General features: G+C 35.2%; 1 protein-coding gene across 5 annotated transcripts in view; it reads left to right on the forward strand.

Annotated features, from left to right (window-relative positions):
- Positions 1–17,347, forward strand: part of Tmem196 (transmembrane protein 196) — a 101,109-nt gene extending 83,762 nt beyond the window's left edge. For 2 of the 5 annotated variants that reach the window (XM_041639018.1, XM_041639019.1), the window contains exons 2-6: positions 7,429–7,485; positions 10,637–10,891; positions 12,028–12,101; positions 14,313–14,389; positions 14,890–17,347. In XM_041639018.1, coding sequence (XP_041494952.1) covers positions 7,429–7,485; positions 10,637–10,891; positions 12,028–12,101; positions 14,313–14,355 — 429 coding nt within the window. In that variant the 3' untranslated portion in view covers positions 14,356–14,389; positions 14,890–17,347. The remainder of the gene's footprint in view (positions 1–7,428; positions 7,486–10,636; positions 10,892–12,027; positions 12,102–14,312; positions 14,390–14,889) is intronic. The other 3 variants (XM_041639021.1, XM_041639022.1, XM_041639020.1) reach the window with 2 other exon arrangements.
- The last annotated feature ends 304 nt before the right edge of the window (positions 17,348–17,651 follow it).

Here is a 17,651-nt window from a genome sequence, read left to right on the forward strand (position 1 = left end):
CCATTTTTTGGTATCTTCTTCAATTTCTTTCTTCAATGCCTTAAAGTTCTTGTCAAATAGATCTTTCACTTCCTTGGTTAGATTTACCCACAGATATTTAATGCTGTTTGTGGCTATCGTGAATGGTGAAGCTTCTCTGATTTCCCTCTCTGCTTCCCTATCCTTTGTGTATAAGAGGGCGACTGATTTTTTGGAGTTGATCTTGTATCCTGCCACATTACTAAAGCTGTTTATCAGCTGTAAAAGTTCTTTGGTGGAGTTTTGGGGGTCGCTTAAGTACACTATCATATCATCTGCGAATAACGAAAGTTTAACTTCTTCCTTTCCAATTTGAATCCCCTTGATCCCACTATGTTGTCTTATTGCTATTGCTAAAACTTCAAGTACTATATTGAAGAGGTATAGAGAGTGGACATCCTTGTCGTGTTCCTGAGTTAAGCGGGATGGCGTTGAGTTTCTCTCCGTTTAATTTGATGTTAGCTGTCGGCTTGCTGTATTTTTACATATTATATTATATTTATAATATAATATAATATACATATTATATTATATATATTTATTATATTTAGGTATGACCCTTGTATCCCTAATCTCTCCAAGACTTTTAACATAAATGGGTGTTGAATTTTGTCGAATGCTTTTTCAGCATCTAATGAGATGATCATATGGTTATTTTCCTTCAGTTTATTTATATGCTGGGTTACTTTGATAGATTTTCGTATGTTGAACCAGCCCTGCATCTCAGGAATGAAGCCTACTTGATCATAATGGATAGTTTCCCTAATGTGTTCTTGGATTCGGTTTGCCAGTATTTTGTTGAGGATTTTTGCGTCGATGTTCATGAGTGAGATTGGCCTGTAATTCTCTTTCCTGGTTGAGTCTTTGTGTGGTTTTGGTATCAGAGTAACTGTAGCTTCATAAAAGGAATTAGGTAATGACCCTTCTGTTTCTATATTGTGGAATACATTAAGGAGTATGGGTATTAGCTCTTCTTGGAAGTTCTGGTAGAATTCTGCATTGAAACCATCTGGTCCTGGGCTTTTTTTGGTAGGGAGGTTTTTGATAACAGCTTCTAATTCTTCGTGACCAACAGGTCTGTTTAGATTGTTCACCTGGTCCTGGTGTAACTTTGGTGTATGGTATTTATCGAAAAAGTGTCCATTTCTTTTACATTTTCCAGTTTTGTGTTATACAGGCTTTTGTAATATGATCTGATGATTCTCTGAATTTCCTCTGTGTCTGTGGTTATGTCCCCCTTTTCATTTCTGATCTTATTAATTTGCGTATTCTCTCTCTGCCGTTTGATTAGTTTGGATAGGGGTTTATCAATCTTGTTGATTTTCTCCAGGAACCAGCTTTTTGTTTCATTGATTCTTTGGATTGTTTTCTGTGTTTCTATTTTGTTGATTTCAGCCCTCAGTTTGATTATTTCCAATCTTCTACTCCTCCTAGGTGAGTCTGCTTCTTTTTTTTCTAGAGCTTTCAGGTGGGCTGTTAAGTCTTCAATATGTGCTTTCTCTGTTTTCTTTAAGTGGGCACTTAGTGCGATGAACTTTCCTCTTAGCACTGCTTTCATAGTGTCCCATAAGTTCGAGTATGTTGTTTCTTTATTTTCATTGAATTCAAGGAAGACTTTAATTTCTTTCTTTATTTCTTCCTTAATCCAGGTATGGTTCAGAAGTTGACTGTTCAGTTTCCATGAGTTTGTAGGCTTTCTGGGGGTAGCATTGTTGTTGAATTCTAACTTTAATCTATGGTGATCTGATAAGACACAGGTGGTTACTAATATTTTTTTGTAACTGTGTAAGTTAGCTTTGTTACCAAGTATGTGGTCAATTTTCGAGAAGGTTCCATGAGCTGCAGAGAAGAAGGTATATTCTTTCCTCTTCGGGTGGAATAATCTATAGATGTCTGTTAAGTCCATTTGCTTCATTACCTCCATTAATTCTCTAATTTCTCTGTTAGGTTTCTGTCTGATTGACCTGTCCATTGGTGAGAGAGGAGTGTTGAAGTCTCCTACTATTAGTGTGTGTGGTTTGATGGCTGCCTTGAGTTTTAGTAATGTTTCTTTTACATACGTGGGCGCTTTTATATTCGGGGCATAGATATTCAGGATTGAGACTTCATCCTGATGAATTGTTCCTGTTATGAGTATAAAATGTCCCTCTCCATCTCTTCTGATTGATTTAAGTTTGAAGTCAAATTTGTTAGAAATTAGTATGGCCACACCTGCTTGTTTCTTAGGTCCATTTGCTTGATAAGCCTTTTCCCAGCCCTTTACTCTGAGTAGGTGCCTGTCTTTGTGGTTGAGGTGTGTTTCTTGTAGACAGCAGAACGTTGGATCCTGTTTTCGTATCCAATCCCTTAGCCTGTGCCTTTTTATAGGTGAGTTGAGCCCATTGACATTAAGTGATATTAATGACCAGTGGTTGTTAACTCCGGTCACTTTTTTAGTAGTAGGGTTTGTGTGTTTCCCTTCTTTGAGTTGCGCTGGTGAAAGGTCTCTAGATGACTGAGTTATTCTGGGCATTGTTGGACTCCTTGGTTAGTGATTTTCCTTCTATAATTTTCTGTAAGGCTGGATTTGTGGCTATGTATTGTTTGAATTTGTTTTTATCCTGGAAAATTTTGTTTTCTCCATTTATAGTGAACGAAAGCTTGGCTGGATATAGTAGTCTGGGCTTGCATCCATGATCTCTTAGTTTTTGCAGTACATCTATCCAGGACCTTCTGGCTTTCATGTTTTCCATAGAGAAGTCAGGTGTAAGTCTGATAGGTTTACCTCTATAAGTAACTTGGCCTTTTTCCTTTGCGGCTCTTAATATTCTTTCTTTATTCTGTGTATTTTGTGTTTTGATTATTATATGGCGAGGGGATGTTTTTTTTTTTTTGATCCAGCCTATTTGGTGTTCTGTATGCTTCTTGAACCTTCATAGGTACCTCTTTCTTCAGGTTGGGAAAGTTTTCTTCTATAATTTTATTAAGTATATTTTCTGTACCGTTGAGCTGCACTTCTTCTCCTTCTTCTACTCCAATTATTCTTAGGTTTGGTCTTTTTATTGTGTCCCAAATTTCCTGAATGTTTTGTGATGAGAATTTGTTGGTTTTGCTGTTTTCTTTGATCAGTGTGTTTATTTTTTCTATGGTATCTTCAGTGTCTGATATTCTCTCTTCTATCTCTTGTAATCTGTTGTTAGTACTTGTTTCTGTCATTCCTGTTCGTTTACCCAGATTTTCCATCTCCATTCTTCCCTTGGTTTGTGCTTTCTTCATTGCTTCCATTTCATTCTTCATGTCTTGAACCGCTTCCCTAACCTGTTTGATTGCTTTTTCTTGTTTCTCTTGGTTTTCTTGCGTGTCTTTGAGCGATTTATTTATTTCCTCTACCTTTTTGTTTGTAATCTCTAATTGTTTATGGCAGTTTTTCACCTCCTGTTTAAGGTCCTCTATTATTTTCATATAGTTCACTTTTGAGTCGATTTCTTCTATTTCTACAGGAGTAGGGTGTACAATTCTTCTCATTTCGGGATCCCTGGTTTCTGGTGGTGTCATGTTGCCTTTCAGATTGTTGGAGGAATTCTTGTATTGGCGCCTTCCCATCTCTTCCTTCAAATGGAGCCAGGAGAGGCCTGGTCTCTTGGTCCAGACTTTGCTGTGATTGACTCTCAGGGTATATCTCTTCAGTGTAGAAGCAGGAACCGTTCCCGTCCTGATGGGATTCCTCAGCAACTAAACAGGGCCACTGGTAGCCCAATGATCCAGGGCCAACAGGATGAATGGAGCAAGTGGGGGGGGGGGGGTGGTATCCAGGAGCGCGCAGGAAGCCTGGCGCCGGAGCTGAAGGTGCCCGGCTCCTTTACAGGGGACCCTGAGGCCTGCCCGGCTGGCAGGCACTCACCGCTCTGGGTGGGTCGCCTTAGTTTAGGAGCTTAAGACTGTAGTTGAGCACTGGTCCTAGCATACAGCGGGGCAGGGTTGGGGAGGGGTGCTGGGTCGTGCGAAAGAAAGACAGCCCTGCAGAAGGAGCTGGGGGAGGGGGTTTGTGCTCTCTTCCGGGACAGTCCGCCCGCCCCTGGGTAGCACACACTCACCCGTCCTGATGGGATTCCTCAGCAACTAAACAGGGCCGCCGGTAGCCCAATGATCCAGGGCCAACAGGATGAATGGAGCAGGGGTGGGGGAGGGGTGGTATCCAGGAGCCCGCAGGAAGCCTGGCGCTGGAGCTGAAGGTGCCAGGCTCCCTTACAGGGGTCCCTGAGGCCTGCCCGGCTGGCAGGCACTCACCACTCTGGGTGGGTCGCCTTAGTTTAGGAGCTTAAGACTGTAGTTGAGCACTGGTCCTAGCATACAGCGGGGCAGGGTTGGGATATTAATCTATGTTAATGACCAGTGATTGTTAACTCCTGTTATATTTTTGGTGGTAGTTTTTGCGTGTTTCCTTTCTTTGAGTTGTGTTGGTGGAGGGTTGTCAGATATCTGTGCTATTGTGGGTGTTGTTGGCTTCCTTGTGTTGTGTTTTTTTTTTTCTAGTATTTTCTGTAAGGGTGGGTTTGTGGATATGTGTTGTTTAAATCTGTTTTTGTCATGTAATATCTTGTTTTCTCCATTGATGTTGAAAGAAAGCTATTCTGGGTATAGTGGTCTGGCCTTGCATCCATGGTCTCTTAGTGTCTGCAACACATCTATCCAGGATCTCCTGGCTTTCATGGTTTTTATTGAGAAGTCAGGTGATATTCTGATAGGTTTACCATTATACATTACTTGACCTTTTTCCTTTGCAGCTCTTAATATTCTTTCTTTATTCTGTATGTTTTGTGTTTTGATTATTATATGGTGAGATGATGTTTTTTTTTCTTTTTGTTCCAGTGTATTTGATGTTCTGTATGCTTCTTGTACCTTCATAGGAATATTCCTTTTTAGGTTGGGATAGTTTTCTTCTATAATTTTGTTGAATATAATTTCTGAGCTTTGAACTGTAATTCTTCTCCTTCTTCTACCCCTATTATTCTTAGGTTTGTTCTTTTCATGGGGTCCTAGATTTCCTGGATGTTTTGTGTTAAGAATATGGTGGATTTGCTGTTTTCTTTGATCAGTTCATCTATTCCCTCTATTATATCCTCAGTGCCTGAGATTCTTTCTTCTATCTCTTACATTCTGTTGGTTATACTTGTCTCTGTACTTTCTGTTCTTTTACCCAGATTTTCCATATATAGCCATCCCTTTATTACGTCCATTTTGGTCTTTAGTCTTGAACTGTTTCCTTTACCTGTTTGATAGCTTTTTTATTTTTGTGGGTATCTTTGAGTGATTTATTAATTTCTTCTAACTTTTTGTTTGTCTTGTCTTCCATCTCTTTAAAGGAGTTTTTCACTTCCTGTTTAAGGGTCTCCATCATTTTCATAAGGTTAAAAGTCAATTTCTTCTACTTCTTCTGGGTTATGGTGTTCAAGTCTTGTTGTGTGTTTGCTGGATTCTGGTGTTGTCATTTTTGGTTTTCAGGATGTTGGAAAATTCTTGCATTGGTGCCTGCCAATCTCTTCCTTCAATTGAGGCCAGGAGAGTCTTGGCATCTTGGTCCAATATTTTCTGTGGCTGACTGTGTACTTGGGAGGTTTTCTTGGTCTGCCCTCTCTTGGGTTCCCTCAGCACTGGAGCAGGCTTTCAGAACCCATCTTCCATGTAGCCGGTTGTGCTGGGGGTTGTGCTGGGGGAACCTGCAGATGAAAAGGAGTGCCTGGGGGCATGATGGAATGGGGTAAAGAAGACCAGCAGCTGGGAACACACTCAGCTGGATGGCCAGAAAATCTTAGGGAATTGGATAAGGCCTGGACTCAGTTCCTTGGGACCATCCAGCTGCTCGGGCACTCTGGATCACCTCTCTGGATCCACTCAGCAAATTAGCAGGACTCCTTGCAGACAGAAAGGACCTTGCAAACAGAAAAGCAGGCTTGAGAGGCAGGGTGGGGTGGTACGAAGAAGCCCCAATGGCACAAACACTCCCTGCTACTCCTCAGACCTCTCTTCCCTGAAGCAGGCTGATTTGGAATATTCAAGGACCTCAGATATAAAAAGGAGTACTTGGGAGCAGGAGGAAATGTGGTAAAAAAAAAAATCCAGGATTCAGGAAGACACCCCTCTGTATAACCAGAAAATCTTTGGGAATTAGAGGGTGCCTGGACTCAGATCCCTGGGACCATCCAGGCACCCTCTAATTCCCAAAGATTTTCTGGCCATCCACTCCCCTCTCTGGATCCTCTCAGCACAGGATCAGAGCCTCTTGCTTGGCTCCAAGGACGTCACAGACAGTCCCACTGTTTTTCAATATGTTCCTCACATACATATTATTTCAGGGAAGTATTGGAATATTTTTGGATGCATTTTGAAAAATATATCCAGATACAAAATATTTCACTGAAACTAGTTATATTATTAGCTATTACTTGAGACATTTTGAATTTTTATTATATTTATTTATATAATTGTGTGTGTTTGTGTTTATACATGTGGACATAAATATGGACATCTGCAAATAAACTGTAAAAATTGGTTCTTTTCACTTTGTGAGTCAAAAGGATATGGACTCAGGCTGTCAGGTTTGGTGGCAAGAACATTACTCACTATGAAATTTTAAAAAATCATAAAATTAAAAATCAAATAGAAACATGTTTCTTAGCAAATTTGAATCAGGAATTTCTTATTACTTCTTATAAATTATTTATTTTAACTAAATTGTTAGGCCAACTCAATTATGAATAAATTTTTATTCCAACAGCCTTAGATACTTTTATACAAATTAAACTCTTGACTACTTTATCATGGGTAGATTATTTAATGTACTTTTTTTTGCATAATGCTTTGTAATCAGTTTCTCATTAATATGAAATTGTATGCCATCCATTGCTTTGTCTGTTTGGGTTCTTTGGACATGTCCACAGAGACAATATTTCTGTCAGAATGGTGTAATCATTGTCTCAAAATATGAAGCAATTGATGTCTCTATAGAGAATGATCTTCTTTTTTGATGTCTTATAATTTTATCTGTGGTATTTTCCTTATCCATGTAACAACCTAATGAGGTCTAAGTGCTTAATGTGAATGAATGTCTTATAATGTATTTGTCTCTGAGAAAGTAAAATAGAAAATGACAATGAAATGAGTCAAGAGGAACAAAATTCTAGTTTCTTTACTTCACATTTTTTTTACCGGTAACAAACATATTTAAGTATTAAGTCTCACAATGAGCTTTTACAAAAAAAATACATAAAATTTAGCCTTTGACATTCTACAACAAGGTTTTTATTTTGTCTGGATGGGAGTCTGAAACGTGCAAGATTGCTTGGAGAAAGTGTCATGAATGGATTATAATGAGTTAAACATTTAAGCTTCTCCTAGCTATATAAATACAATAATTCTTCTTTTCTTTTGCAGTTTCTTCTTTGTGGCATATGTGGAATACTGTGCGCCAAAAAAAAATCAGGACTTGTTGTAAGTTTTTGCCTTGTTTCTATCCTATATTGAAGGGTTTGAAATTCAAAACAGAAATTATAACTAGAGTACTTTTGTCTACTTAATGTTGCTAATTCAGGATTAAAGAGAAACTAAGAGGCAAATTTTGAGTTCAGTGTTTCAAAGAATAGTATCAAAATGTTAGAGATAAGTAAAACACCAGGCTGGACAGTGGTGGTGTGTGCTTTTAATCCTAGGATTTAGGAGGCAGAGGCAGGCAAATTTCTGTGAGTTCAAGGCCAGCCTGGTCTACAAGAGCTGGTTTCAGGACAGGCTCCAAATTTACAGAGAAACCGTGTCTTAAATAAAAAAGTAAACAAAAAACCACCAAAGTTCTTGAAAAACATCTTTGATACACTTTAAATACTTGAATATTTAAATTTTAATATTTGCTCTACATGAGAGTCTTTATATTTTTTCCTGTAGAGACACTCAAGAAATTACCTGGGTCCTTCATGGAGCAATAAACATAAAACCTATTCTGTGGAAAATTGACCTGATTAAATATAGATCTGTGACTGAGGATTACTTACGTTTTTTTCCTGTGAGGCTAATTTTGCAGAGCACCTAGAAAGAGGTGGTATTTGGTTGCAGTTGATTCTTTTAAAAGGTATTTAATAAATTTTTACTACTGTGAATACATATATAATTATTTTTGGATGTTTTATTGTAGTATCAAAGCATTCTGGAATAGGCAACATACTCCCTGTTAATTCTGATATTGTCTGTGAGGGAGCCCTACATGCTGAAGTGAGGACTCAGTCCTTATGACATTTTATCAGAGTTGAAAAGAAGGACAAGGCACGATTTATTCTATTGGTACCATATAAAATACCATAAGCTTTTATTAATTGGCAAATTTAGTTATACAAGGGACCTGGAGAATGTTCTTTGAGCTCAAAAAAAAAAGTTTTCCAATAGCAAGTCAGGTGTGGGGTCAGAGTAGTAAGTGCGTGTGGGGCTTCCCAATCATCCTTATCTTCCATCTTTCTTTGTGATGATATCTACTCTGGAAAGGCAGATAAAACATTCCCTGTGGCATCCATGTGTAAACTAATTGTTATACATTTGAAGGAAATGGGACTGTTAGGGGAAGTATGTTTATATTTTTAGTTGGCAGCTATAATTCTTCTATTACTCTTTAAGTATGGTCTTTATTCTTTATGCACTTTTAAACTATCAATACCAGTTATAGTTGTATTGGAACAGTTTGTTTAGAAAAAATAAAAGAAAGTAAAAATGAATGGAAAGGATGGGAGATCATTTAATATTGTATGTGAGTAAACATCAAAATATGTACTCAAGAAACTGTAAGGCAAGTGAATATCATTTAAATTAGTATATAAATGGTTAATTTTACTTGTTTTAAAATACACATTATAACTAAATAGAACAATTTTGTAAATTAGTAATCAATTTTCAACAATATATTCAATAAGATATACAAAGATTTTATTGTTTCAGCATTGGGTTTTCAATCCTGATAAGTAACCTGACATAAGCACAATAAGTAAGGCAGCATTAACTTGGAGAAATGAAGCAAATGACTGGACAAGTAGAAATCTTTGCCTGTCAAAATTTTCTTAGTGCTGTTTCAAATATTCATGGCCTGGTCCTCTCCTAGTACTTCACTGAAGGATATAGATTGCAACACTATTTTGATAATTTTTTTTCTCTACTCCTAAATCAATGTACTCTCCTCCCTCTCTCTGATATCGACCATGCCATACTTAATATGTTAAACCTCAATGCAGTAAAGTGTATAAGAATTGCATAATAAGAAGGAATTGTGAAAATCCTTCTAATGAGAAAGGCAGCCTCACTTAGGGCCAGTACTCAAATATTACTTGTAGAGCTCAACTAACTGTTGAAAGCAAACAATATCTTATAATGTAAAAAATACATTCAAAAATATGTTATAAAACTCTTTGTCCTAAAGAATTAACACAACAAATAATATCAATAATATCCAGGAAGGTCTTCTGAAAAAGTTATGACTTTTTTCTGCTAGCTGTTCAAGGACAAAGCAAAATTATTTTCAGGAAACTGTAAATGTACTTTTTATGAAATGTGTGTGGTGTGTCCAAGGGTAAGAAAGCTTTGCTGGGAGTATAGTACAATTGTAGAGTACTTGCCTAGCATATGATAGGTTCTGTTTGACCCTAAGAACTAGGAAGAAAAGTGTAATTGACTACTGTGCTCCAGAAAAGGAAATATGAATGGATAATAAGTAAATATCATCCTCTAAAGATCCATTATATCCTATAGGGTAATTTAGACCAGTTTCCTAAAGCAAATACAGTTATTATGAGGTTCTTTAGAGAATCAACTAAATTTATTAGTATTCACAGGATGTTTCCTGCATAGAAAGCATATTACTTACTGCTGCCAAAGGTCCTCCATAGATTGATTAAGTATTTTAACTCTATAAATATGAGACCCATATTGAACCAGTAGTAAGATCAAGAATAAAAGCCATGTTCTATGTTTCTTAAAAACAATCAAACAACACTTTTGAAACAGAAGCTGTGTAATATTTGCTGTGGTGTCTCAGGGCAACAATAGATTTCACTGATTTTGAGTCAAACTATGGAAAGTTCCAAAGATGCTCATTTGTGGAAATACACAAAGATGATTTAACTAATTTCCCCAATTTCACCTAAGTAGAAGTTACTGATACTTGGAAACTTGAGAAGATTTCAGAATTAAACAGAATTTAAGTCAGAGAATCTGAACTCATCACCATTCATTTCTCCAAATTATATTAGTGTTTCTTTCAGAAGACCTCTGGGAGGGATCACCAGGTGATGACTCTTCCTCAAAGGCATGCATATTAGAGACTGGCATTATTTCATCTGGATCTATCCAAAAGATAAATTTAGTTTACTTCAGAGTTTCATAAAATATATACCATTGGTTTCATTTTAGAAGTTCTATGATGTACTTTCTCTGTAGTGAATCAGACTGAGTGAAGTCTTCACTGACTGGCACCTGTCACCTCTTTATAATCAAATAGAACACATCCTTTTCATTATAGGTTTACAATCCTTGGCCTGCAGCACCACAAGGCTCTATGTTCTGGACATCTCAACCTTATCAACTTTAACATCCTCTTTCTTCTTCTTCTCAGATGATCCTCTTTTCAGCTTGTTGTATCTGTGGGCTCATTGGTGGCATCCTGAATTTTCAGTTTCTTCGGGCAGTCACAAAGAAGACTTCATCAGTGTACCCACTGCACCTCGCATCCATGTCTTTGGCATGTATTGGCATTGGGGGATGTACTCTGTCTTCCTGGCTCACTTGTCGTCTAGCCAGCTATGAGCAAAGGAGAATGTTCTCAGAAAGGGAACATTCCCTGCATCATTCTCATGAGATGGTTGAGAAAGTGAGTTTTGTCATTTTACCTCACACTGCTGCCATGCAATGTACACAGTAATCTAGGAGAATCAATTTACAAGCTTAGATGGAAATTTGGGGATCACATTTTGTAAGTTTGACCCTGTTAGATTAAGAAAATGTTGTTTTAAAATTAATTTTTTTTCTGAAATTCATAAGCACAGCCCTATTTAGCACAATTTTGTAGCATCCATCTATTCGAAACCATAGCTCCTGAAATAGCATTTCACAAAATATTAAGCACCTTACTGAGGAAAAACATACACTAAATACAGCCTCTGCTTAATAATGCCATCGTTAGAAATCACATGAATTCTCTTATCCAGTACATCCTTTGTGCTTATAAGTTGATGTGTTTGATTATGTAAATTGGATCCTCAAGCAGAAAAAAGCTCTTTAATAAGGTGACATAAGCCTTGTCTATGAGTGCAGATATTACAATACTTACAAAGCTTCATTGAGCTCTCATCTAAACTTCATGCATATTTGGATAGCTATTTCTGTATTTTACACAATGCTGTTTGCGTAATTGTATTATGAAGCCAATTCAAACAGAAAGTAATATTAGTTGCATTAAAAGGCAATTAGTATAGAAAGAGCTGTGTGTTCCAATTGCATTTGGTATACATTTCCAAACTCAGTTCCTGTTACATCATCTATTGAGGAAGAGATAAACATCTGTAAAACTTAATTAACTAAATCAATGGGCAAATTATATTTTGATTTATTTCTTAAAAATAAAATTCTACAGTAATAGCATTAAAGAAATAGTAGTAATAGTTATGCATATTTCTTTATAATATTATTTTAAAGTTAATAAATATTTACTTTGTAGTTTATCTGGCTTCCTTTCATATCTTATCTATACATTAGGAAAAGCAATTCTCATTTGCTTTCCCAAGGAAGTAATTGTGGGCATATTTGTAAATTTAAAATAAAAGATTTGACATTATATTAGAAAAATTAATGTCTTCATATAGGTAATTAAAATAGAAGATAAGTACATACTGTAATAGATGCTCCTTTATGCTCTATTTTTATGCTAATGTTATGCTAATTTTATGCTAACTCTTCTTTGTATATGTTTGTTTGATATTTATTGTATAATTGTTATATTTACATTAGAGATTGAGAGCTATTGAAATAACCGACTTGCCCAGCTGTCCGATGGTGCCCCTGACACCAGAGTTACCTACAAGGTATGCTGACTTCTAGGGAGTTACTATGTTGGAATGGTGCTACAGAAAGCACTGCCTTTTTTAGAAAGCCATGATGCCAGTCGATCAATCTGGACTGATGCTGTATGTTCCTCAAAGTATCCCTTTCAGGAGAGCTATTCTGAGGAGCAGATATAACCTACATGGCAGAATCTTACAACATCTAAGTTCATGGGGAATTTCAATTATTCACTCTGCCTCTAAACATTCAAGCACATCTCTGCTTGGATCAATCATAATTCTCTTTATTCTCTGCTGCATCACAATTCTGACTCAGTTTCATCATTCACATATGAAAATTTTCCTTTTAATAATAAATTAGTCTTGATAAAGGTACACTGTGTATTTCTGTCATAATAATATTGAATGAACAGATAATCAAAGTTTAAAATTAATATAGTAAAATGTTTGTATATAAAGTTTCTATTGGTAAAATTAGGTGATCTATTACATTTCTAGTTGTTAACAACAGTCAAGGCTCTTGGATTGATCAAAGATCCTAACTGAAAATACAGAAAGTTACATTTTCAGTCCATTTGAAGGAAGTATTTTTTATAGATATTCTAGTCTTCTCGGCTAAATTAGAAGTATGATCTTATTAAATTGGAAAAGCCAATTTGCAAATGAAATGATGAGACTCATCGATTTAAAACTAACTTCCCTATAGTTTCTCTCAGTAATTTTACTGTATATGAGACTGAGTGATTTTAGTTAAGAAAACTCTTGAATTTGTAAGATGTTAGAAAGCATTTTTCAAAAAACCTTACATATTATATTATATACATAATATATACATATATTATAGTTTTATGGAAATTAGGCATTTTTTTTCTTTTCTGTTTTTCATTTGAACTCTTCTTAGAGAATGGAAATGACAGATGAAATTCTTATTTCTATGCCCTTACTATGAAGTTTGCTTTTTCAGCCATGCAGTGGTGGTGCAGTTCTTTAATCCCAGCATTTGGGAGGCAGGGGCAGGCAGATCTCTGTAAGTTCAAGGCTAGCCTGGTCTACAAGAGGTAGCTCCAGGACAGGCACCAAAGCTACAAAGAAACCTTGTCTCAAAAAGCAAACAAACAAACAAAAAAAACCCAGAACTTTGCTTTCTCTCCTAGCAGAATAAAGAAGAAAATGTGCTTCATTAAACTTTATAAGTTTGGGAATTGAGTTTGGTTAATCTTTTCATTAATCAGTTTTTTATCATTATAAGCTTAACACCAGCCCAATAACCCTTACATTTCTATATCTGCTTTATTGTGCCTTCCTTAGAAACCTTCCCAACAGAAACAAAATAGAAATGAGTATCAAGCAGAAGAATATGAAACAAGGAGTTTTCACTTGAAATGTGTTTGCTGTCCTTCAGAAAGTCAACTTGAAGTATAGAATTTTCAATCTTGAATAAAGGACAATTTTGCTAATATATATATATATATATATATATATATATATATATATATATTGCTAATTATATACAGATAATATATTATCTATAACACTATTATAAATGTTAACGGGACTCTGATTTCAAGACTTCTTTTCATATAATGAGGGACCTAATAGCTAATGAATAGGGGCTGGCAGCCGGGCGGTGGTGGCGCATGCCGTTAATCCCAGCACTCGGGAGGCAGAGGCCGGCGGATCTCTCTAAGTTCGAGGCCAGCCTGGTCTCCAAGAGCTAGTTCCAGGATAGGAACCAAAAGCTAGGGAGAAACCCTGTCTCGAAAAATCAAAAAAAAAAAAAAAGAATAGGGGCTGGCAATGTGGCATAGTTGGTAGAGTGGTTACCTAGCAGCTCAAGCATCTTACTGACAGGCAAATGACACATGCCTGGGTTACTCCCACTCCAAATATGTGCATGAGGATTATAAATTTAAGGCCATTCCCCAGGTACATAGTAATTTCTTCCAAGTATTGGCTATATCAGACCTTGTCTAAAAATCAACCAACCAACCAACTTAACAAACAAAAACAGTCAATAAGTTATATGAATTTAAATAACCTAAAATTTAAATATTTTCTATAATTGCAAATGAAACTCTCTATGTTACTTTTTCTTGTCTGTGTACTTACATCTTCACAAGCACATTTTTGTTATTTCGTAGTAACAAGAACATTAAAACATGCCCCACGTTTTCATTGCCCCCATTGCTTTTTCTGTGTAAATGATGTCATTAAAAACAATTTCCTGTCTAGGCATGATGATTTACACCTAGAATATCAACATTCAGAGAACTGAGGCAGAAGGATTGCAAGTTTGAAACAACTCTGAGGTACACTCAAGTTTTACAGCAGTTTGGGCCACATTTCTAAACCCTTTTCAAAACAAATATTTGTCTCACTGTGAATGTCTTTCAGTTTATAAACAAAAGGCTCCACAGTTTTTAATTTTTCTATAAACACCTGTAGAATATTTTGACATTTTGTTGATGTGATTGGCAGAGCAGTTGTGTTTTTGGCAAAACCTGGTCAATTAGGCATCTTCTTTCTGGGTTAGTTAATTCCAAAAGTGAGTTGAAGTAAAGAGGGGAAATATGGGCATGTGAAAAGATAGTGTATACCTTGTGTATATAATCCTGGGCTGTCAGTTCAAAATTTTCATGTGATTTAAGACTCCAATAAATTTTATTTCCTAAATCACAACAACAGTATCAATCGTTGTCCTTCCCTGTAAAATGCTCTTCAATGACTTGTAATCTCTGCTTTTCTACTAAGCCTATCAATGTCTTACTCTGAAGTGAGTTTTAATTCATTCATATTATTTTGCTAACAGGAAATGACAGAGAACATGAGCAATGGAGGACCACAGCTGATATTTAATGGAAGAGTACAATCACTGTTTTAAAGAAGTGAAAAATTTTCAGGTTGTTCATGAAGTAGGAGAGGTTGAAGTCTTGGGAGCTGCAGTTAAAACATTTGTTGCATTTACAGTTATTTCTCCTGAGCATCCACTAAAATTATTCCTTCTCAATTTTGCCTCACATACCATCAGCCTTTTCTATAGGGTAAAAACTTTCCAGAAACATTGTAGATTTTAGTCTCTTCAGAAGTTGTTCTGAAAAAGACTCTTCCAGAAAACTAAATGAAACAGCTATTATTACTACTATACACAAACAGCATTTGACTAGCATGAGCTTTTATGACTAATTCAAAAGTAAACACATAAAGAACTAACAATAACATATTAATGTCTTTGTTTTGAAAGACTACTGACTTCAATTATATTAAGAATCAAAGCCTCAGTAATGCCTTGTTGTAACATTGTAATTAATTTCAGTTTGTGAATGAACTACATTTCATGGTTTATTTGTAAACTACAAAAGGTGCAGCATAAAAGGTGAAATTTTAGTGAAAGAATATTAATCTGTATGATATTTTTTCACTTTTGCACAAATTAAAATATTGTTCAAGACAAATAAGTATGTTTTCACCATACTGTGCAGATTCATCTGCATGTTCATGAGATAATTTAAAAACAAAATATGTGTTATACATAGATGTAAATATACTGTAAATATAGAAAATACATGCAGCATATATTTATAGCTACATGAATGTAAATAGAAAATAGTAAATAAGTTGTGTGGGTATGAAGGTAGTCTATCAGTTATAGGAAGAACATTAATCAAAGATTTACAAGACTATAAGGTCACAGACTTAGTTTCTACTCTTTCTGTCCATTTTCTTCTTTTTGTTAAGTATATTGTATGTAGATAGAATTGTGGCTTACATTTATAGAGCTGAGTGACTTGAAAACTGAATCATAAATTACATAGTTATTGGGCATATTACTGTGATCATGGTGTTATATAAAAGTAATTTTCAATATTTATTTATAAATATAACTTTAATCTTATATCTCTATATTTATAAACAAAAGTTATTTAAGTGTTTTGTGTCCTTTGATGATTAATATAAAATAATACAGACTGGTCATATTTGGGCAGGTGTATATTGAAAGCATCTGATGGTATTCTCAGTATAAGAAAATTGAAAGATAAACTGACTTTCATATAGCTAGATTCAAATCTTCTCTTCCACAATGGAACAATAAAATAACAACACAATATGTATAAATGAGGAAATAGCATGGACTTCAAGATGTTTCTGAAAATTAATTTCTGCCAATCTCCAAAGTAATATTTTAAAATAAGTAACACTTCACTATATATTTTTATTACTTGCCAAAACTAAACAAATTTCAACTCATTTTTATGAGTTATTCAATTGCAGGAAACTTCATACCTTTATTGCTCAGTATAAGAAAAGATTATAATCACAAGAAAGACAGGAGCTTTTATTGTGCTAACAAAACAGCAATAATTTGGTCTATGAGCCTTTGACAAGGCTGTTGAATTTAACTCCACAGAAAATTATGACTGAACAGAAATAGCTGCCCTCTACTTGTGTTTTGGTATAGTTTTGACTCTTCCCACAATTGTTTGGATACTTCATCTTCTGGTATATTGCAGATGGTGTCCATAGATTCAATCTTAAATAATGAGTAAGTATCATAACTATTCATTTCATGCCACATATAGACCTATTTCTCACTAACTATCTAAACTGTAAAATGTGGAGATCTCATGTATTTTAACAAATTGAGGCAGGAGATAGCTTCATCTTTAAGTGAGAAACAACTGGCTCTAACTTTGGTAGATTTCTCTGTAGACATTTTATAAAATTCAGAATCAAAATACATCAACACATTTAATGTCATTTGAATTTATTTTTAAAGTACATATTAAAAGATCAAAATGTGGTATCCCTGCTTTGAAACACAGCTAAGAAGAGATGCAAACACTTCAGTTATCTAAATAGTTCAGTGTGTGTGTTTTTAACCAATTTTAAACTGTAATTATTTCAAGTCAGTGTTTCTTGAGTTCCATTGGGATTATTTACTTGGGATATGAGGTGATTCTTGAGATAAGTAGAGGGCATTAAGACATTATGTAAGTAATTAAAGTTTTAATTTTGACCAAAAACTAACAAGGAATCAAAAACATTAATGCCTACATAATAGTTTTAGTACATACTTACCCTTGAGGAAACATAAAGTTATACTAAATTAAAAATATATGTAAAACTGATTTGGAGTATGCTTTACATACAAAAAGAAAAAGTTGTCATTTATTGAAAATTAAAAAATATTCATATGTTTATATGTGTGCAATATACACACAACTGTTTTGAAGTGGAATGTTGTATGATGACTCCTGATGTTTACATAATAAAGCTATATGCTTTGAAACTACAGAGCCTATGAGCATTGTTCTTTTTATAGTTCAAGATGGTCTATTTCAACAAATATTTAAGAAACTACTATTCTGACACTGGTGGAGAGAAAGGCTCCTGAGAATGAGGAAGAAGGGGGTCAGAACCAGACAATAATGGAATTCAAGAAGGTGATTATTTGACATAGAAAAAAAATGAGAAAATGTCCTAATGCACACAGGTTGAATAGATTGAAGATATAAAAAGAAGAAAATGATTATAATAAAGTAATATCCCTGAGATCCAGGGGAAAATAAAGTA

Source organism: Microtus oregoni, unplaced genomic scaffold, assembly GCF_018167655.1.
Source record: "Microtus oregoni isolate MIOR12 unplaced genomic scaffold, Mior012 000056F_ref0000123, whole genome shotgun sequence".
Taxonomy (NCBI): Eukaryota; Metazoa; Chordata; class Mammalia; order Rodentia; family Cricetidae; genus Microtus; species Microtus oregoni.